The sequence below is a fragment of the Rhinoderma darwinii genome, chromosome 4 (assembly GCF_050947455.1).
Source record: "Rhinoderma darwinii isolate aRhiDar2 chromosome 4, aRhiDar2.hap1, whole genome shotgun sequence".
Classification (NCBI taxonomy): Eukaryota; Metazoa; Chordata; class Amphibia; order Anura; family Rhinodermatidae; genus Rhinoderma; species Rhinoderma darwinii.
Genome location: NC_134690.1, coordinates 174,828,691 through 174,851,509, shown reverse-complemented (window position 1 = coordinate 174,851,509; position 22,819 = coordinate 174,828,691). Strand labels below are relative to the sequence as shown.

At 41.6% G+C, this 22,819-nt stretch overlaps 1 protein-coding gene across 3 annotated transcripts in view; it reads left to right on the top strand.

The window, feature by feature from the left end:
* Nucleotides 1–22,508, top strand: part of TDRP (testis development related protein) — a 149,527-nt gene extending 127,019 nt beyond the window's left edge. For all 3 annotated transcript variants that reach the window (XM_075864129.1, XM_075864127.1, XM_075864128.1), the window contains exons 4-5: nt 19,862–19,965; nt 21,871–22,508. In XM_075864129.1, coding sequence (XP_075720244.1) covers nt 19,862–19,965; nt 21,871–22,216 — 450 coding nt within the window. In that variant the 3' untranslated portion in view covers nt 22,217–22,508. The remainder of the gene's footprint in view (nt 1–19,861; nt 19,966–21,870) is intronic.
* Nucleotides 22,509–22,819: the final 311 nt, after the last annotated feature.

Sequence of the window (22,819 nt, the reverse complement as noted above, 5' to 3'; positions counted from 1 at the left end):
GGAAGAACACAAGCTGGTGGCGGCAGCGTTTATGGTCTGGGTAATTTTTTCATGGCATTCTCCGGGCCCAATCGTCCATGTGGAAGGCACTCTGAACCGATTTGGGTATGAATCCACCGTTACAGATCGCGTCCATCCATACATGCTGTTTTGTCTTCCCTGGGACAGATGGAATCTTCCAGCAAGACAATACGACATGTTACACGGCTAGAAATGTCCAACAGTGGTTGGAAGAGCACGAACAAGACTTCCAAGTACTTCCCTGGCCCCTCTAATTCGCCAGACTTGAACCCAATTGAGCATCTGTGGGACCACCTCGATCGTCTTGTTCGCTTTATGGATCCTCCCGCACGCACCCTCCAGCAAATGTGGGATGCACTGCAGTCCGCATTGCTCCAGATACCTGGGACAGCCTACCAGAGCCTTATTGAGTCACTCCCAGCCCGTCTAGCTGCTGTCCGTGCTGCACACGGCTGTTATTTTGGATATTCGCTAATGGTTTTAATAGTGTGACTTGACTGTATATAAAAGCTATAGAGCATAGAGCTTAAATTGCAGTGTGTTTGAGCTTGTCATGTGCACCAATCAATGGAGCTTGTGGTTTGTTTTTTAAATCCTTAATTTGAGTCCTACACTGGCCCCTAACACCACAACATGTGGCTGCATGAAATGTTGGAATAAATCTTTTAGGGTCGCCCTTGTCTGGGCTAGTGCTTTACAAGCAGCACAATGTTCAAATGGGCAATAGCATTCACAAAGTACAGCTTTTTTATATTATTTAATAAACATACATTTATATTTCTAAATAAAAGTCTAATATTTGGTCATATGTCAGGGATTTTGTGTTTTATCTGTTGATTATATATTTGATGCAATATATCATGCCAAATCTATAACTTTACTGGAAGTGAAGATCCAGTACTGATTCAAGTTGTTGACTAAATGGGCATGGATCTGTGAGACATCTACTAGTCTTTAGAACTGTCCTATACTCATATGCCGGGGATATTTTAAAGGGAATGTGTCGCTAGAATTTTTTTATTTTTTTTAGTTAAACCGTATATACAGTGAAGGAAAGAAGTATTTGATCCCTTGCTGATTTTGTAAGTTTGCCCACTGTCAAAGTCATGAACAGTCTAGAATTTTTAGGCTAGGTTAATTTTACCAGTGAGAGATAGATTATATTTAAAAAAAAACATAAAATCACATAGTCAAAATTATATATATTTTGCATTGTGCACAGAGAAATAAGTATTTGATCCCTTTGGCAAACAAGACCTAATACTTGGTGGCAAAACCCTTGTTGGCAAGCACAGCAGTCAGATGTTTTTTGTAGTTGATGATGAGGTTTACACACATGTTAGATGGAATTTTGGCCCACTCCTCTTTGCAGATCGTCTGTAAATCATTAAGATTTCGAGGCTGTCGCTTGGCAACTCGGATCTTCAGCTCCCTCCATAAGTTTTCGATGGGATTAAGGTCTGGAGACTGGCTAGGCCACTCCATGACCTTAATGTGCTTCTTTTTGAGCCACTCCTTTGTTGCCTTCGCTGTATGTTTCGGGTCATTGTCGTGCTGGAAGACCCAGCCACGAGCCATTTTTAATGTCCTGGTGGAGGGAAGGAGGTTATCACTCAGGATTTGACGGTACATGGCTCCATCCATTCTCCCATTGATGCGGTGAAGTAGTCCTGTGCCCTTAGCAGAGAAATACCCCCAAAACATAATGTTTCCACCTCCATGCTTGACAGTGGGGACGGTGTTCTTTGGGTCATAGGCAGCATTTCTCTTCCTCCAAACACGGCGAGTTGAGTTAATGCCAAAGAGCTCAATTTTAGTCTCATCTGACCACAGCACCTTCTCCCAATCACTCTCAGAATCATCCAGATGTTCATTTGCAAACTTCAGACGGGCCTGTACATGTGCCTTCTTGAGCAGGGGGACCTTGCGGGCACTGCAGGATTTTAATCCATTACGGCGTAATGTGTTACCAATGGTTTTCTTGGTGACTGTGGTCCCAGCTGCCTTGAGATCATTAACAAGTTCCCCCCGTGTAGTTTTCGGCTGAGCTCTCACCTTCCTCAGGATCAAGGATAACCCACGAGGTGAGATTTTGCATGGCGCCCCAGATCGATGTCGATTGACAGTCATTTTGTATGTCTTCCATTTTCTTACTATTGCACCAACAGTTGTCTCCTTCTCACCCAGCGTCTTACTTATGGTTTTGTAGCCCATTCCAGCCTTGTGCAGGTCTATGATCTTGTCCCTGACATCCTTAGAAAGCTCTTTGGTCTTGCCCATGTTGTAGAGGTTAGAGTCAGACTGATTAATTGAGTCTGTGGACAGGAGTCTTTTATACAGGTGACCATGTAAGACAGCTGTCTTTAATGCAGGCACCAAGTTGATTTGGAGCGTGTAACTGGTTTGGAGGAGGCTGAACTCTTAATGGTTGGTAGGGGATCAAATTCTTATTTCTCTGTGCACAATACAAATAAATATATATCATTTTGACTATGTGATTTTCTTTTTTTTTTTTTTTTATATAATCTATCTCTCACTGGTAAAATTAACCTAGCCTAAAAATTCTAGACTGTTCATGACTTTGACAGTGGGCAAACTTACAAAATCAGCAAGGGATCAAATACCGATTTCCTTCACTGTACATGATTAGACATTGTTCTAATTTTTTTTTTTTTTTCATTTTTTCACAAGTCAGGAAATATTATAAATTAGATTCTAATTTATAACATTTCCATGTGCTGGTCACTAGAGGGAGCAATTCCCAAAATTGCAGCATTGGCATGTGGTAAAGCCACTTCATTGCTTTATTCATGCAAAATTGGAGAAGACACACTCGTTCTAGTGTGCTCAATTAATCTCCCTCCTTTATCCTGGCTAGTGCCAGGAGAAAGGAGGGGGGTTGAATGTTCAAACCTCCTACACTGTGTGCCGACCATTTTTTTGAGCGAATGCAGTGAAGTAGTCTTACATAGAGTGGTAATCACACTGTAAAACACGAACATACACAAACATAACTTACCTGCTCCTGCTCCCTCAGCTGCCGCTCCCTCCGCTCCTAATCCTTGCTTCTGAACACATGTCCGGAAGCCGCGACCGGAAGTAGTCATCTTACTGTCCGGCCGCGTTTTCCGGTCCACAAGAAAATGGCGCCGGATGCCGCTCGGCCGGCGACCTTCCTTTTGGACTGTGTGGGAGCGGCGCATGCGCCGTTCCCACACAGACGGCGTACACCATAGTGAATGGAACGGCTCCCGTTTGCATTCTCTATGGGGATGTATGTGCCGTATTCCATCTCTGTATGTGTCGTTAATCGACACATACAGAGATGGAAAAAAAATGGCAGCCCCCATAGTGAAGTAAAAGTTAGAAAAAAGAAAGAAGTAAAACACAAACGCACAAATAAAATGTATTTTAATAACACACTAAAAGCAAATTGATATAAAAAAATAAAAATTTCCGCGACACCTGTCCTTTAACATCTCTTCTATACACGACTGGCCCCTTCCAAGTTGTCCAGCAGTTTGTTTTATTATCAACTGCCAACTGTATAAAATTATGCCCAAAAAAAGTTTCAATCTGGTAGGGGAACCATCTATTATGAACAGTGTATAGATAAACAAATTTATATTTGTTTTCTTTGGTTTAATCAATACATGCATTTTTAGAGAATGAATGAATATAAAAACATTCCAACGTCGATACATCCCAGCCAATAAATTTTTTATTTTTTTTTATTTGCAGCGCTGATGATTTTAGTTTGCAATCTATGCATGAATTCCTTTAGGTAAAACTATGGAAACTATGTCAGGATATATTTCTTATTTTAAAAACATTGTCCTATTATAAAGAGAAACATTCTGTTCCTTAGGCCTGATTAACACGAGCGTGTGCGTTTTGCGCACGCAAAAAACACGGCGTTTTGCGTGCGCAAAAGGCACTTAACAGCTGCGTGTGTCATCAGTGTATGATGCAAGGCTGCATGATTTTCGCGCAGCCGCCATCTTTATGACACTCCGTTTGGATGTTTGTAAGCAGAAAAGCACGTGGTGGCTTTTCTGTTTCCATTCAGAGTTTGACAGCTGTTGCGCGAGTCACGCTGTTCGCACTAAAGTGCGACCTGCGTGGTTTTCACGCACCCATTTACTTCAATGGGTGCGTGATGCGCAAACAGCGCACAAAGAAAGGACATGTCGTGAGTTTTACGCAATGCACTCGCGCTGCGCAAAATTCACGCACTCTCTGCACTGCCCCATAGCCTAATATAGGTGCGTATGACACGCGTGAAAAGCACTCGCGTATATTATGCTCGTGCAAATGATGCCTTAGTATCATGCATATTATCTTATTCCTTCATACTTTGTGTTCTACATCACTCAATGAATGAAAATGCTTAGTGACTGCAATGTGTGTTTTTGGCAAGTAAAGGAAGCTATTAATGGTATTTTATGGTCTATAGATTAGGTCTGTGCAAGATGTATATTAATCTGCACGAGGGTAATAGTTACTTCTGAGGGATGGACAACACAGAGACCTCTGTTGTACTTGTTGACCGTTCAAATAGATACCAACCATTTACCTTTTGTTAGCCCATGCAATGCCTAATGCAACTGTGAAACTTCTAGTAACCTGCCCTGTCCTGAATTCCTGGTGTAATAGGAAAAAAAATGTGGTGCCAGTTCAGGAGACCAAATTTCCACTTATCGAGAAGTATAAAGACAATAACTATCACCCCTAGGGCTTTTCAGAGCATAGACAAAAACTACTTAGAATGTAGTAGTCGGACTAGGGATGCACGATGCGTCATAACTTTGATACTGTTTCGATGCTGTGCATCCCCAAACGGTTCAATACCGTTATTTCATGTATTTCGATACTAAGCTGTGCGGCCGCACAGCTCAGTATAGTAACACATGAATGAATGAGAGCGGGGCTGCGTAATACAGTCATTGCCCCGCTCCTGAGTGCTGACAAGTGCGCGCCGTCAGGATGATGTGATGCGGCCGGCGCTGCACTAACGAGCGGCAACACTGAAGTCCGAACATGGCGGGCACACTGCAAAACACCCCCATGTTCTGTCGTCCGTGCCTGAACCGCCGCTCATTAGTGAAGCGCCGGCCGCTTCACCTCATGCTGACAGTGCGTGCACTTAATGTCAGGAGCGGGGCAATGGCTGTATTACACAGCCGCAGCCCCGCTGGCGGAGATGAGAGAAACCTCTCATCTCCGCCGCTATTCCCCTCAATGCTGCGATCAAAGCTGACTGCAGTATTCTGAGGAAAATGAAAAGGGGGAACTCCTGTGACGCGATTGAGGATCATACCATATATGGGCAGACAGCCCAGGGTCCATTGAAGGACCCCAGGGCTGTCCTACCATATTTCCTGTTAGGGCAAACTTAGGTATGTCCTAACAACTGCCTGTGTACTATCCTACACAGGCTAATGTATTGGCATATAGATATATGCCAGTATATTAAATAAAAAAATACACATACACCTTTTTACAATAAACATTAAAATAAGTCTCAATACATAACATATACACATATTCGGTATTGGCGCGGCCGTAATAACCTTCCCAACTATTTTTTTTTGCGTCATTTATGATGTGTACGCTGTAAAAAAATAAAAATAAACTGCTTTCTTTCACTTATTATTGTGAGGCACGAGGTGTGATGAATTTAACCTCCATGTGCCGCACATTAATAGTAAATAACCCCATCATGTACCTTAGTAATTAACCCCATAATGTACCTTAGTAATTAACCCCATAATGTTTCTCATTCATAATGGGTTAATGTGTAAGGTACATGATGGGGTTAATTACTATTAATGTCCGGCACATTCAAAATTCATCACACCTCGTGCCTCACATCAGAAAATTAAAGAATTATTATATTTTTATTTTTTTTTATTACCGTTGGCAAAGTATCGTTTTGGTATCGAAATCGTAATACTACACAAAGTATCAGTATCGAAGTCCCAATTCTGGTATCGTGACATCCCTAAGTCAGACGATGTCCACATTTATTTCTACCCTCAGCCTTTCAGTATTTCATACAGAACAAAGAGCAGAGAACATCCTGGTCCACTATTCCTCTGTAGCACACCCTTAGAAGCAGAAACAGCTTCGAGGACATTATACAGCAGTACTGAGTAGTGTAGCTGAGGATCCAGCACTGGGAGGACATATAACTCTTAAGAGCAGCATATGTTTCCGCTTTCTCTGCTTCCTCCTCCTTCCCCCTCCCCTGTCCATAGACTTCTATGGACTGTGTGTGTGAGCAGCATCAGTGTCTCTCTCTGCTACCCCCTCCACTCTCCATAGACTTCTATGGGCAGGGTGTGAAGAGACACCCCCCCTCCCATTTTTGCTGTCCATTTCCTCTGCTCTGTAATGACCTGTTCACATCAGCATTTGGTTTCTGTTCATCCGTTCCGTTCAACCTTTCCGTCGGAGGAACCAATGAACGGAAAGCCGAACGGAATCTATAGCTTCCGTTTTCATTACCATTGATTTGATTTTAGTGGCAATGCTTCCGTTGCAGTTGGTTTCTGTTTGTTTCCGTTCCGTAAAATTCCTCTTTTTTTTTTTTTTTTTTCCCCACGGAAACAATCGCATAGTTGACTTATCCTGACAAGGTGCTTCAGAAGGTTCGTATTCCAATCTTCTTTTCCTGTCCATTTAGCTTGCTTTATCATATGCCATTGCTTGACCTAGAAGAGCAACTATCAGACCAGAGTTCTGTTTAATTGTACAGGAGAGCGGTTCTGTGATGATTCACAACTTTGACATCTGCTTTTATAAACCATTTAAACACTAGGGATTTCATACAACGTATAAATACTTCCTGGAATATTCCCCCCTCCATAATATTTCCGTTTCTCTATTTACATTGTAGTAATCTTCGCTTGATTTGTAATATAAAGCTGTTAAAATGCAGTGCCTTTTTTTTAATCCCATGGATTAGGGAAATCTAGTTTATTCAAAATTTGGGCTCGTACACAGCAATGCTGTGTGCTTGGACCTGTATGGGGTTGTAGGAGGCAAAAGGGACATTATGGGGGAATTCTTGAATTTGTGGCATAAGTCTGGCATTTAAAAGTTGCAAATTATAACACACCACATTTACGCAATAATTTGCAACTTTATGCCATTTTACGCTTCCCTTGCCACTTTTATGTTAGAAATTGGACTAAATTATGGCGCTAATCTACGCCTGCTCATATCAGGCATATATTTCAATTGCTGGCATAGACTGACAACGAAATTTATTAAGAGCTCATGCCTCTTAATAAATTTGGCCCATCTTCAACGTATTTTGATTTTTGACGGGCATATGTAACACCAGTCTAACTAAATATCCAACTTTAATAATTTACCAGAGAGGGATTTTCTGTGGCAAAGTGGAAGCCTATGTCCAGCCCAATTTTTCATCCTGTTTCAACAGGTGGATGAGAATTGGGTAATGGAATAGTTGGGTGTCACACATATTGAGAAATCTTTTAACTCATTCATCCCAATACTCAGTATTTCTAGCTAAAGGTTAAAATGTGACATATGGAATATTCTGGAGGGAGTCGGGGGCAAACGCAGGATTTTTAAAGGGGAGGTTTTGCAAGCATGTTGATGCCCACGATGGAGACTGCAAAATGGCAAGATTTTGCCAATTTTTTCCATAAATTACATCATACAATTTTACATGGGGTGGTTTAGGGGTTTTGTAAAAGTATTCTTATTATACTCCTTGGTTAAGCAGCTAATAACGAATACCTATGGTAACCTAAGAGGTAGAAGGGGTTAATATTGATATACCTTTTACATGATTATAAGGTGTATGGTGCTTTAGTAGTTAACAGTTTATTGTAATACTAATATTGGTTCGGATAGTGCAGCGGTTAATGGTGGTCTCGGGCAGGAAAGTGAACCTGTAATATAATTTTATTAGGTGCAGAATTATTTTTAAAGATTGGGGTTCTATTTTTTTTTTTTTTAAGTAAAGCGTTTTAAATCCCTTGGTACCCGTCACTCATCCATATAAAATTCCGGCAACTTGCATCTACCACTAGGGGGAGCTCACCGCATATGGACTTTTAGAGCACTCATTGTACACCATAATAAATTCATAAGCCGTAAGCTCCTCCTACTGGTGTCAGAAAGAATTTCAGTTAAAAGTAGTGGACGTTTGGTCTTACTGAGGGTGGATTCACACAGTTTTTATGAAAAATTCCATTTTTAGAGGCGTTTTACATTTTTCACATTGATTTATAGCTAACATTGCAAAAAAAAAAAAACAAACACCCTACCAACACAGCCTTTTTTGCAACATGTAGTGGTATTTTTGTCATATAGACCTCCATAGGTTTTTTTCCTAGGTGTGTAGCATTACATGATCTTTGAATCATTTGATTTGCAATGTGAAAAAAAACGCCACCTAAATAAATGCAGGTACTAAAACTCACTGTTTTGAAAAAAGGGCACTGGAAACTACATTAAAAAAATGCATGTACCATTTTAGCCGCGAAACAACCGCACAAGTCTGTGTGAAAGAGGTCTTACATTGTTTTTGCCTATATAGTGACCTGCTTAGACTGGTATTTTGCAAATTGAACACTGTAAAATACTAATAAATGTATTCTGACTCCATAACAAGACCAATAAGTCATGGCATGTGCCTGCTATTCTCTATTAAAAAAAAAAAAGCATTGGAATCGACTAAAACTGTCCTGCAGTAGATTTTCACCACTGCCATGAGTTAAATGTAAAGGCATTTTGGGAATGTGTCTAATATTATTTTTTAAATGTTTTTGCCCTTATCTTTTCTTAAAGTTCGTCTGGTAACCTTAGAAGGTTAAACGCCAAGACATTCTGTATATCACAAAGAAAATCTCTCCCACGCTACAGGTCTTTCTTGTTATCCGATCCTTGCTTCTCCCTGCTGAAGACATTGGAGGACTGCTCGACTGCCCTTATAGACATGAGATTATAATCCAATCCTGCCAAGATTGTGTGTGTGTGTGTGTGTGTGTGTGTGTGTGTGTGTGTGTGTGTGTATATATAATATGATTAATTATATCTTATTTCTTAAAATGACATTTTTCAAATAATAGTTAAACTTGGTGAACTGAGCTCTATCTGTTTCACATGCGGTTAGAATCTTTAGTTACATCTCCTTGTTAGACCTTGAATGTTTCCAGCGATCATCAACCCAAGTCCCAGTTCAGTGACACGGTCTATAGGATGACTGGCTGTTACACTCTCACCTTTCAGTGCCTTCTCATCCGATAACATGGTTCTCTCATTACAGGGGCAGCATGTCACTGTGCAAATTATTAGAAGCTTTACCAGCTGAGTAGCTGAAAATGGTCATGTTCACATAGGTGATCTATTTTGTTGTGTAGAACTGGCATTTGTCACATGTTGCGGATTTGGTATTGATGTTCAGAGTAGATCCCACGAAACGCTACACAAGTAAATGCAAATGAATTGGGCAATATTGAACCCAATTTACATGCAATGGGAGAAAAAAATATTTGTGTGAATTTTAGGGCATACAGATGTGTCCACCCTTAGGCTGGGTTCACACTGAGTTTTTTGCAGGAGGAAAATCGGCCTCAAAATTACGTTTGGAATTTTGAGGCAGATTTTCCTCTGCCTGCATGCCAATTTTCGTGGCGTTTTTCGCTTGCGGGCATAAAACGCCACGAAATACGCTTTCTCTGCCTCCTTAAACGCCCGAAGATAGGGCATGTCCATTTTTCCCGCGAGCCGGTTTTTCCGCTCGTAGGAAAATAACGCCTCCACCTCCCATTGAAAATAATGGGAGGCATATTCGGCCGTTAATTGGTGCGGTTTCCGCGTCAAACTCGTCAAAAAACTGTGTGAACCCAGCCTTACCTTGGCTTGAATTTGATTAAGGACTCCCAATTTCTCATGAAACTATTTCAATACGATATCGTAACATGCTAGCAGAAAATCTTGAGCGGCTGGCTGACCACACGTAGACTCATATAGCATAGACATCTTGTGACACCGTATATAGCAAAATCATGTGTTTTTTTTATTTTTTTAATTTTCTTTAAAAAAAAAAACAACAAACTGGTCTGCTCACACCACACGTCTTTGGATATGTTGAAATGTGAGGTAAGACAGGAGACATCTGTACTTTGGCAAATATTGTTCACATGCCCTCTTTGTTGTGGATTTTACCACAGACTCATTTTAATATAATTGGTGAAAGGTTAGGGGTTGTCCAGTCATAAGAAATTGATGGCTATCCTATTTGATCGGTGGGGGTCCGACTCCTCATCCTCGCTGATCAGCTGTTTTAAAGGGGCTGTGGCATTCGTACGAGTGCTGCATCTCCACTTCTTCTCTGCTTGTACTGTAATCCACCGACACACTTGTAGCAGCGCTTCGCAGTATTCTAGCTTTCTCACGAATACAAGGTAGTGATGCTGAGCAGCATGAGGGCCTGATATGTGACGCAGCACTTAATGTCCGGAGTGCTGTCTCGCATACAACGTCGTGACTACCTTGTACGAGCCACATCCCGCTGTGAGAGTCTGAAGGGTGAATACATTATTTCAGTTTTTTATTCTCACAAATTATCCCATAAATTTCAACCTTTGGGCCTTTTGGGGACTCTTCTACACGAGAAAACTGGCGTAGAAAGGTCAATAAACCCCCCCCCCCCCCCATGTGTTCTACTGAAGTACAACACCCATCCATAAAAGATGGCAGTGGCAGTTGTAGAATATTTAATTGCACATGATCATGTTTTTTTTCCTTTTAGGTCCTGTTTACATCTGCGTTGGAGGCTTTGTTAGGGCCCTCTGTTGCAGATCTGGCCAAAAATACCGGAAACAATAGTGCAGCATGCTACGTTATTGTTTCCAGTAAAACCACGTACACTCAGACTGAAACCCACTAAAGTCAATGGGTTTCGTCAGGCTCTGGTTGCCACTGTCGTTTAAAAGAACTGGCACTTCCAGTATCTTCGTTGTTCCTCGGACAGACCAGAACGGAAAGCCGAATGCAGGTGTGAACAGGCTCTTACTCGTCATTTTAGCAGAATTGCATCTTTTTATTTTATTTTTTTTCCTTTAAGGCTATGTTCACACTGAGTTTTTTGCAGGCGGAATTTCTGCCTCAAAATTCCGTTTGGAAGTTTGAGGCAGATTTTCCTCTCCCTGCACGCCGATTTTCGCTGCGTTTTTCGCCCTCGGTCATTGAGCGCCACGGGCATAAAACGTTGCGAAATACGCTTTCTCTGCCTCCCATTGAAGTCCATGGGAGGTTACAGGCGGGAAATGCCCGAAGATGGGGCATGTCGCTTCTTTCTCCCGCGAAGTGGTTTTACCGCTCGCGGGAGAAAACCGCCCTGTCTCCTATTGAAGTCAACGGGGAGGCATTTTCGGGCCGTTTTTTACTAGTTTTTTTGGCGTGGTTTCCGCGTCAAACTTGTCAAAAAACTCAGTGTGAACTTAGCCTAACACAGCTTAATAATAATATTAAGATAAAATTGAAATTTATTTTTACAAGCTTCTGGAAGTAACTAATCTCTGGAATTTTGCAGTCAAGCAACTTTAAAGGAGACTAATCAACATACTTCACATCTGTATCCGTAGCTACTCTTCTTGTTTGGAGGAAACTGTGTATATATTGTCTTTGCTCTTTGTAAAAGTTCCAAATTTTAAGTGGCCATTAATGACAATGCCAATGTAAACACTTTGGGTGTTAGTCTCTCTATAATAAGCACTTGGTGTTTTTTTTTGGTTTTTGTTTTTTTGTCAAGTTGCCCAATTCCTAACTATTTTTATGCGGTTTATTTACATAGCAGCAGATAAAAACCATCTTGTCGCTACACGTTTGTAATGCATGAGAACACTGGCAAGAGTCGCAGATCGGCGCTGCAATGTAGATTACAGTAACGTTTTTATTTTTAAAAAACGAGCATTTTTGGCCAAGTTATGACCATTTTTGTATTTATGCAAATGAGGCTTGCAAAAGTACAACTGGGCGTGTTTAAAGTAAAAGTCCAACTGGGCGTGTATTATGTGCGTACATCGGGGCGTGTTTACTTCTTTTACTAGCTGGGCGTTCTGACGAGAAGTATCATCCACTTCTCTTCAGAACGCCCAGCTTCTGTGCAGAGACACAGCGTGTTCTCGAGAGATCACGCTGTGACGTCACTCACTTCCTGCCCCAGGTCCTGCATCGTGTCGGACGAGCGAGGACACATCGGCACCAGAGGCTACAGTTGATTCTGTAGCAGCATCGGCGTTTGCAGGTAAGTCGATGTAGCTACTTACCTGCAAACGCTGATGCTGCTGCAGAATCAACTGTAGCCTCTGGTGCCGATGTGGCCGACACGATGCAGGACCTGGGGCAGGAAGTGAGTGACGTCACAGCGTGATCTCTCGAGAACACGCTGTGTCTCTGCACTGTCAGAAGCTGGGCGTTAACGAACAGAAGTGGATGATGCTGATTCGTCAGCATCATACGCTCCCATTCACAACGCCCAGCTAGTAAAAGAAGTAAAAACGCCCCGATGTACACACATAATACACGCCCAGTTGTACTTAAGAAAGCCTCATTTGCATAAATACAAAAATGGTCATAACTTGGCCAAAAATGCTCGTTTTTTAAAAATAAAAACGTTACTGTAATCTACATTGCAGCGCCGATCTGCTGCAATAGCAGATAGGGGCTGCAAAATCTGGTGACAGAGCCTCTTTAAGATTGCACTTTATATATATTCTCTATACTTATTTGTGTGTTCATCTGTGCAAAGCGTACCATGCCTAGCACCTGCTCAATAATATGTATTTATGCACTTTAGCCGTATATAGGATCTGTTAGACCATTTTTACATCTGGGGGGCTACTCAGCTTTTATGTTCGGATTCCGTTTTTGTTCGAGGGTCCATGGTATTTTATTATGTTTAATTGTTATGTTTTTTCTGTGTGTCTAATTGACTTTAATAAAGATTTTTTGTATTTTTTCAAATACCTGGTCGTGACTTGTTTCTTTTTCTGGCTTTGTTTAAATTGGTCACTAGGACCACTAGTATCAATTGGGGTATTGGTCGGTTTGATACATACATACATACATACATACATACATACATACATACATACATACATACATGTCATCATGGAGATCCTAGCACGGTTAAACATATTGTAGTTTATTCTTTACACTGTAACCACCCTAACAGTGAAGTAACGGCTTAGGGTGCATTATTCTGTTGCGGATTTCCCTTTTTTGCAATGCGTAGGGTGAAATTCGCACCAATATCGGCATGACTTACTTTATGTGCTCTTTCATTGCGAATTTGATGGAAGATCCACAATGAAAAAGGTCTGCTGCACGTAGACACCGCCTAAGAGCCAAAAAATAATCTGCACCCCAGGAATTACAAGGTTCCCACTATCCATCGGGAATAAAACTATTGAACTGATTTTCTGGAGACCAAGGTTACAATTGTGCACCAGGGATGACGAGCAGTATTGAGCACTGGACTCAGAAAGTCACTAGGTACTTGGCACTAAACATGTCACTCATTACCAGGCACTAAAGGTTATTGCATGTACTACTTCCTTCTATGGATATAAGCTAAAGCAAAAAATTTCCTGCATTTGCCATACATTTCAAGCACTTAAGGTATCCGTTTTGTTCCATTGCATCAGAATTATATTTTTATCCTTTATATGAATAAAAAAAGGCAGTATGTTGCTGTGTTTTTTCTCTAATCTCCATTTTATTTTCATACATTACGGTCACTGGACTACAAATTGTACAAGCAATCCAGAAAAATATATTGTCCAACCACCTGTATACAGCAGCTATTTTTATGGGTAATTTTACGTTTTATATGGTCATTTATTAAAGCAGCGTGTTTTTATTACAAACGTGTATTGCTATGATCACTGGAGGGTAGTGTGGGGGAGATAGTCATAGCAATGAATACCCCCTTACTTTCTAGTCGTAAAAAATACCATTAACGGATGCTCTATTCTCACTACTGTGGGCAATAAACCTCATGGACTCATTTTTTTTTCATTTTTTTTTCATTTTTTTTTTTTTAAGTGCTACAATTGCCTTCAGGTTGTGTTGGTTTGTCCAGGACTTTTCTAAGCAACAAAAGTCATATCGCTGCTTAGGGCTTGTTCACATCAGTCTGTTCATCGGTTCCGTTCGACCTATCCGTCGGAGGAACTGATAAAGAGAAAGCTAAACGGAAACCATAGCTTCCATTTGCATTACCATTTATTTCAATGGTAATGCTTCCCTTTCATTTGGTTTCCGTTCCGTAGGTTGTTTTTTTTTGCGGAAACAATAGCATAGTACCCTAAGAAACTTACCCTAGTAGATAAGTGGAAGTTAGCATTTTTTTAAATATATACTCTAAGGTAGAGTATTCATTTCAGTCACCCGGGCTGTAGCAAATGGTGGATTCACACAAAGCAGATTTTGCTGCGTGAAAATCTGAATGGAGTTGTTTCTGCAGCAGGCGCATGGATTTCTGCAAGGTCCGAGATGAATGGAACAGATTTTCAGTCGCAGAAATATCTACAGCTAAATCTGCCGCATGAAAGCCCGCCCTTAGGCCGGATTTAAACGAGCGTGTGCGTTTTGCATGCGCAAAAGTTACCTAACAGCTCCGTGTGTCAGACGCGTATGCTGCGTGATTTGCGTATGATGCGTGGCAGCCGCCATCATTATGACACTCTGTATGTTTGTAAACCGAAAAGCACGTGGTGCTTTTCTGTTTTCATTCATACTTTTTACTGCTGTTGCGCGAATCACTCGCGTCACACGGAAGTGCTTCCGTGTGCTGCGCATGATTTTCACGCTCCCATTGACTTCAATGGGTGCGTGATGCGAGAACAACGCACAAATATAGGACATTTCATGAGTTTTACGCAGTGGACACACGCTGCGTGAAACTCACGGACAGTCTGCACTGCCCCATAGACCAACATAGGTCCGTGCGAGGCGCGTGAAAATCACGCGCGTTGCACGGACGTATTACACGTTCATCTAAATAAGCCCTAAAGCGGAGTTCAAACGTAGCGCAAATACATCAGTTTCCATCCGGAAATTTTGCAGTGTTTTTGCAAGAAAGATTGACCCGCTGCAAATTGATGATCTGCACTGCACGTCTTCTCTGTAAGGCTATGTTCACACGGGGTATTTTGCCGAGTTTTTTACGCGGAAACCGCGTCGCAAAACTCGGCAGAAACGGCCCGAGAACGCCTCCCATTGATTTCAATGGGAGGCGTCGGCGTCTTTTTCCCGCGAGCAGTAAAACTGCCTCGCGGGAAAAAGAAGCGACATGCCCTATCTTCGGGCACTTCCGCCTCCGACCTCCCATTGACTTCCATGGGAGGCAGGAGAAAGCGTATATCTCGCTGTTTTATGCCCGTGGCGCTCAATGGCCGCGGACGAAAAACGGCGCGATAATTGCCGCGAAAATCGGCGTGCAGGGAGAGGAATATCTGCCTCAAAGTTCCAAACGGAATTTTGAGGCAGATATTCCTCCCCCAAAATACTCAGTGTGAACATAGCCTAAACATTTCTGCAGTGTGTGGATGAGATTTGTTCAAATCTCATCTACTTTACTGCTACTGTAATACGCTGCAGAATTTCCGTAGTATTAACGCCACATGTGAATTTACCCTAAGGGACACAAGTTACAAATTACTTTTCTTTTTAGACTTTTATAGAATTTCCTAAAGTAAGGTATCTCTGCCACTTAAAGGGGTTGTCCACTACTGGACAACTGATGACCTATCCACCAGATAGGTCATCGGTGTGGGTCCGTCGCCCGGACCCCGCACTGATCAGATTCCTGTGGGCACTGGACGTCCATGTAGGAAGCAGATGGCTCCGGTCATGGAATAGCAACCGAGCTGCAGTACTGCAGCTCTGCTCCCTATTTAAGTGAATAAGAGCAGAGCTTCAGTTCCGCAGCACGACCGCTATGCAGCGTACAAAGCTAACTGCTACACTTCATACTGTGCCCACGGGCAGTTGGAGCAGTTGATCGGTGCGGGATCCGAGTGTTGGACCCACACCGATCATATACTGATGACCTATCTGGTGGATAGGTCATCAGTTGCCCGGTAGTGGACAACCCCTTTTTAAGTGAGATAAAACAAAATACACTGTTCTGAACTTCATTTGGCGCAGAAAAATATCTTTCTCCAAAGCTTCTGATGTAGAACCCATTCATGTGAACAGACTGGGCAGTTTTCTCTTTGCCTGCCAAATGTGACTGCTATGGTGAAAACTATATATTTTATATAAAATTGATATTTACCTCCTACACGGCTAGATGGTAGGAAAGGCTGGCCTTAAGTCTCCTCTATGGAAAACTACTTATTGGTTAAATAGCTTCCAAAATGTCCACCAAAAAAAGGAAAATTAAGTGAAACTACCCCCCCCTCCCTAAAAAAATAAATTAAACCTAAAAAAATAAATTAAACCTAATACAGATGAAGCAAGTTTTAACTAATAAAGGTCAGAAAGAACTGGTGGAGGCTTGGTAATACCTTTCTATAGGGAGGATATGAGCCTCTTCAGTGTTCTGTAGAGGATGCAAACGGATACCGTAAAAACCGCATGAACTAACCCCTCCCCTGCTGTCTAAATAAGAATCTCCTCCTGACACAGGTAAAGAGCAGTGCAGGTAGATTGTGGCGAGTGCCTAGACGCCCAAACTGCACATACACTTCAGTAATCCAGTGCCAACAGATTGCCTCTACTTTCCTTCAATGTGTTCAGCTTATTCACCTGTATTTTGAATTGCGCACACTGCCACTCGCATTCACCACAAATCGCCACTGCCTGTGATATTGTAGGATGAATGAGGCTCAGAGTTATAATCGCCCAGGAAAGACCACTGTAAGTTACAAATATTGTAACCTGAGGGGCAACTGCGTTGTAATTCTGCATTGGGGCCTATTCGTACTTCCCTTACAGTGTGCGTCAGTGGCTAGAAGTCAGGAGATACTACCGATGTATACCTCCGAGGTATGCTACTGTATAGGCAGACAAGTCGCCCACAGTCTTCCACCGTAAAAAAATATATGTACCGTGCAGTATACATTCTTTACTGGATACATCTGTATGGAATAGTGCAGTTGACTATGTTCCATGTACTGTCCATATAGCTTTTTAGTGTGCGGATCGCTGTTTAAAAAGTATAGAATTCCATTTTATTTTACTGCTGTATGTTTGTTTTTGTTGTAGTATACAACAAAAGGTAGTTCTTGATTGTATAAGTACTACTGGGTGAATTCCTGGAAAGAGATCTGGCCATTTCCATCCCTCCTTGTTCTTTCCTCCTTCCTGCCTATTGTGGGTGCTGTTTTTCACAGTATGTTACAATCGGACACTTGGCAAGAGATGTAGAGACATGCATTTTCTCAGTATGAGTCTAACTCTGTAGAGTAAACCTCTCCTGTGCAAAGTATTGTAAATTTTCCACTGCTTTCAGGAAGTGAAGGAAGGATGTATCCTGAGCCCATATATAACAAAGAGAGAAGCACTGTTAAGGCCATAAGTGACAGACAAACGTGTAATCTCTGATTCTAAGGGGTATGCTTCTGTAATATGTATATGGTTACAGCAGACTTGTTATGCTATGTCCTCAGGACGCCGATACAGTTGAATCCAATGCTGATGCAGGGAATAGTCTGCTCCCTGCTTCAGCATTCAACTATGGAGTCCTGGGCCAGAGCAGCCCAAGCTCTCTGGCCGTGGAATCCTGTCTTGGAAAAGCCCTTGACGTCACTGTCCATATATGCACAGTGATGTCAGTGGCTCTTCCAGGAACCAAATCCCCGGCCGGAGCGTTGCCAATGCTCTGGCTGGCCATTCCAACAACTTAAAGACCCTAACATCACTGTCCATATATGGACAGTGATGTCAGGGACTCTTCCTCTTCCTGAAGCGGAATCCCCAGCCAGAGCGTTGCCGATGCTCTGGCCGGGGATTCCACTCCTGGAGAAGACCCTGGCGTCACTATCCATTTATGGACATTGACGTCGGGGACTCCTCCTGGAGCGGAATCCCCGGCCAGAGCGTCTGCAATGCTCTGACTGGGGATTCTGCTAGAGGGAGCCCCAATGGAGCTATCTACAGTGGGGGGGGGGTAGCGCGATCTACAGGCATGGCGGTGATATCTTCAAGGGGGTGTGGCACTATCTACATGGGCACTGTGGCACTTTATATGTGGGCATCTGTGTTGGTTTTATACTATATGGGTGCATCTATTTGGCGTTGTACTGTGTGAGAGGCGCGATGGAGTAATATTATACTGTGTGGGGGTTCTATGGGGGCATTATACTGTGGGGAGGCACTATGGGAGCATGGTACTGTGTGGGCTGAATCAGGTGTGTATGGGTGGGGATTGGGTAGGATTAGAGGTGTGGCTTTAAAAAAAACATTTGCTGCGCTACGTGCGCCGCATCGTTTGTCCCTCTTTGCGGTACTTGAAAGTTGGGAGGTATGGTTATGATGTAGAATGAAAGAGAGCAAGCCCTCAGTGCTATGGCTTTTTTTTTTTTTTTGTATCCCATAGTAAGTATAGGGTCTCATTACTACGCATTTAAAATGGTTTAGGGTTGAATATTCTACAGTCAATATTTTAATATACAGCCATTTATCTCAGATATGTATTTTATTTTTATTTTTTTATTTGTTTTAAATTACAGCAAAATATTAAACTTTGAGTGGAAAAATGTCACGTGCGAACCCTTCCCAAAGCCGCTTTCACTTGTATATATTTTGGCCGCAATACCCAAGCCTCCTATGGTTTTATCCTAACAGTACTTGGAACTCTAGATCTTAAGTCCAGTTCAGATGAACCCCTTCTTTCTTTTTTTCTTTTTATTTATTTTTTACACTACACTCAAAGCAAAGTTGCTTATAGTTAAGCAAATTAAAGCTAACGCACTTTTCTGGGGTGCTGCGATTTTGCAACGCAGCTATTGGTCACATGGTTTTTAGACAAAAAAAAAAACCGTGTTTCACCCTGCAAAATGAAAGGGTGGGAGCTATAACCCAGATTGCAAAACGGCAGCAATTCGCTGTAAAACTCATGCGGCACATTACCATAATGTGAACCCTATCTATATCCTTCCAAAATGAAATTTCTCATGCGCGTCCCTGCTTACCTAGAAGAGATCATAATGTATGTAGTCCTAAAAGTCTGTTCATACAAGGCTGAGACCTACTTCATCTTTCAGGTTTACATTCCTTAAAATAATATATATGTTGGTGTGATAAAATGTATGTCTGCTGCAGTTCGTAAAAACATGAGTAATCTTCACAAGCATTTGCAGTGTATATTATATATTCTGTAGAAGAATTATACAAAATACTCTAAAATACAAAGTTTATATTCATCTGTCCACCCTTCAGACTACATACTTACCTGATCTGTATGCCAAGTAAATGCAAGTACATGCCACAGGAGAACTGAACAAATGGACCTTTTATTTGCTGCGGTCTACATAAGTAGAGGTTTGCTTTCAGACTACTTATTCTGTATTCTTCGCATAGCTGGCCAAAACTTTGAGAATTCTTCAAGGGTGTTATTATTGTTTGAAAACTTTTTGTCCAGCAGGCTATAAAACTTCCACTGTTCGAAGCACTGGAATAAAATACTCCGTGTTTGACGGCATGTTGATTCTGGAAATGAGCTGTGTGCAGAATTCATATTCACATGTAAATTAAATAGAGACACTGAAACATCTAATGCTTGTATATTTATTTGAATGCCCAGATCATATGAATAAGCTTTTTGTCATTCATTCTTTTCTAGGTCCAGGGTGCCAGCTTTCGAGGCTGGAAAGATGTGACGTCCATATTTAATAAAGATGATGAGCAGCAACTGTTGAAAGGATCAAAGTCTCCAAAGACAAAAGTGTAAGAATCAATAATAAAAGAGGAAATTATACCAGGATTTACTGCGAACAGCCAGATTATGACTGAGATTCATGCAAATGGACTAATAGTCCATCTGTCCTTGTTGCCCATAGCAACCAATCACCGCTCAGCTTTCCTTTTTATATAGTGCTTTTGAAAAATGAAATCTGCAATGTGATTGGTTGCTTTGGACAATTAGACCATTTTGCTGTTAGACCGTTTCTGCCCCTATATGTTTTGTGTGAGATACATGCAGTCATATAGTACAGAAATTCCCTTGTTCTACATAGGTATAGTGGGGATTCAGCTTCTCACAAAGGGCATTTGTTACTAGCATGAAAAACACCTTGGCTATCTTCCTTATATTGTCTATAGAGTTACCTTGACTGTATTCTTCATGTTGGCTTCAGACGTGCTATGAAATAACTTGTTTCGAATATGTTGCTTATTTAACTGTCCGTGTACCACAAATTTTCCCGTTACTGAGCCTCAAATACCTTGCTTCCCTTCACGCAGTGTTGTTCAACTTTATGGCTGTGTAAGAGGTTGCGGCTCTGAAACAAAAAGAGGAGTTCAGACCCCCTAAGCTTCCTCTATAGGGAATCTGATAGAGCAATATAACTGTACAAATGATTGATATAGGCGAGTAAAGTTCTGTGCAAATGTTTTCAGCCTACGTTTAACGTGTACGCCGGGAAAAGCTTCCGGCATAAAATGTTAAATGTAGGCTGTAACGGATGCCATACAGTGGCATACGTCACCCATAGGCTCATGTATGTATTTAATAAAAAAATGAATACTGCATAAGATCCTTGGGATGGAACTACATTAGTCCATCCTCCAAAAAAAAAGGTATAACCACATATTTGGTCTGATTTTTGGTTAAATATCTGCAAATTTGAGGGAAAAAACCCACAAGTTCTTGCAAGAAGTTGTGCCACAGTAAAACCACGACATGTTGTTATTTTAGGGTATGTGCACACGACAACGCCAAATACGTCTGAAATTACGGAGCTGTTTTCAGGAGAAAACCGCTACAGAATTTCAGACTTTTTACAAGTGCACGCGTTTTTCGCGGCGTCTTTTACGGACGTAATTGGATCTGGTTTTCATTGGAGTCAATGAAAAACTGCTCCAATTACATCCCAAGAAGTGTCCTGCACTTCTTTGACGCGGCCGTAATTTTACGCGCTGTCTTTTGACAGTGACGCGTAAAATGACAACTTGTCTGCACAGAACATCGGAAGACCCATTGCAAGCAATGGGCAGATGTTTGCCGACGTATTGGAGCCGTCTTTTCAGGCATAATTCGAGGTGTAAAATGCCTCCATTACGCCTGAAAATTGGTCGTGTGCACATCCCCTTACTGCGGTATTTTAATAGTGTAGCTCTCTACCAGACCATTAAAGCCTGTGAATTTACATGTATGGTAATGCCACCGATGTGGCCACATGGTCCAAATTTCAACATTCAGCCGATCAGGGTGCTCAATTACCATACAGGGTGTTTATTTTAGTGACACCCCAAACAGGAGTTTAGGGGGTCACTCAGCAAGTGCAGAAGCAACTGGTGACTTATTTTTCTAATATATGATCTTAGTTAAAGGGATCTGTACTGGTAACTGCTTCCCTTTTGTTTCCTAGTGTCCAAAGTAGTTGTGTTTTAATGCCTTTCTATGTATATCCCCTGTTAGGCTTTATAATTGTTTTTTTTACGTCGTTTTTTTTATACCAAGGTTTTACTTTAATGACCCTATTATTAAATATGTCCTCAAGTGAGAAAGTTAAAAGCTATTGATTTTTACACAAATGAGTTTACCCTTGCCAGTACAGATAAGGCAGAGATTTGTGTACACAACCTTACCCACCTTTGTAACCAAACCACCTTGTATATTCTCATATGCAGAGCTTCTGTGAAGACAAAAGAGGACGTAAAGACAGAAAAGAAATCTGGTTTTTGGGACAGTTTGGCAATTAAACAAAATATTCAGCCAAAGAAAGCTGATGAGATTGAGGGCTGGGAGCCCCCACATATTATGGTGGAAGACCCCCCATCCTTTGCAGAAGAACCTTTAGATGACAACCAATCCTGGCAAGGCTGGGAAGAAGAAACCAAAGGATCCTCAAAGTATACTAATTTGGCAAGTTCTGGAAACAGTTCTAGGTGGAGTATTAAATCGGCTGGCAAACTAGTTAGTATTAGACGGCGAAGCAAAGGCAACCTAACTGAAAATTGGGAAGAATTAGAATGACCTATCTAAAAAAAAAATCTTTCAATATGCAATAGCTTTCCACAGGTTTCATGGAGTTAATGTTATTTTATACCAAAATATCCTAAGTATTGTATACCTATGTACTTTTATATTTAAATGAGTCCTTCTAAAATAAATTTGCACTCATAATAGTAGTTTTCTGTTTTTGTTTTTATATTATAACATACTATAAAATGGCTCATTGTCTTTCAAGAGAATACTCCACCTGTGAAAATGTTAGGGTATGTGCACACACATTAATTACGTCCGTAATATACGGACGTATTTCGGCAGCAAGTTCCGGACCGAACTCAGTGCAGGGAGCCGGGCTCCTAGCATCATAGTTATTTACGATGCTAGGAGTCCCTGCCTCGCTGCAGGACAACTGTCCCGTACTGAAAACATGATTACAGAACGGGACAGTTGTCCTGCAGAGAGGCAGGGACTCCTAGCATCGTACATAAGGGGAGATTCACACGAACGTTGCGTTTTTGCGCGCGCAAACAACGCAGCGTTTTGCGAGCGCAAAAACCATTTGACAGCTGCGTGTGTCATGCGTGTCTGATGCGCGGCTGCGTGATTTTCGCGCAGCCGGCATCATAG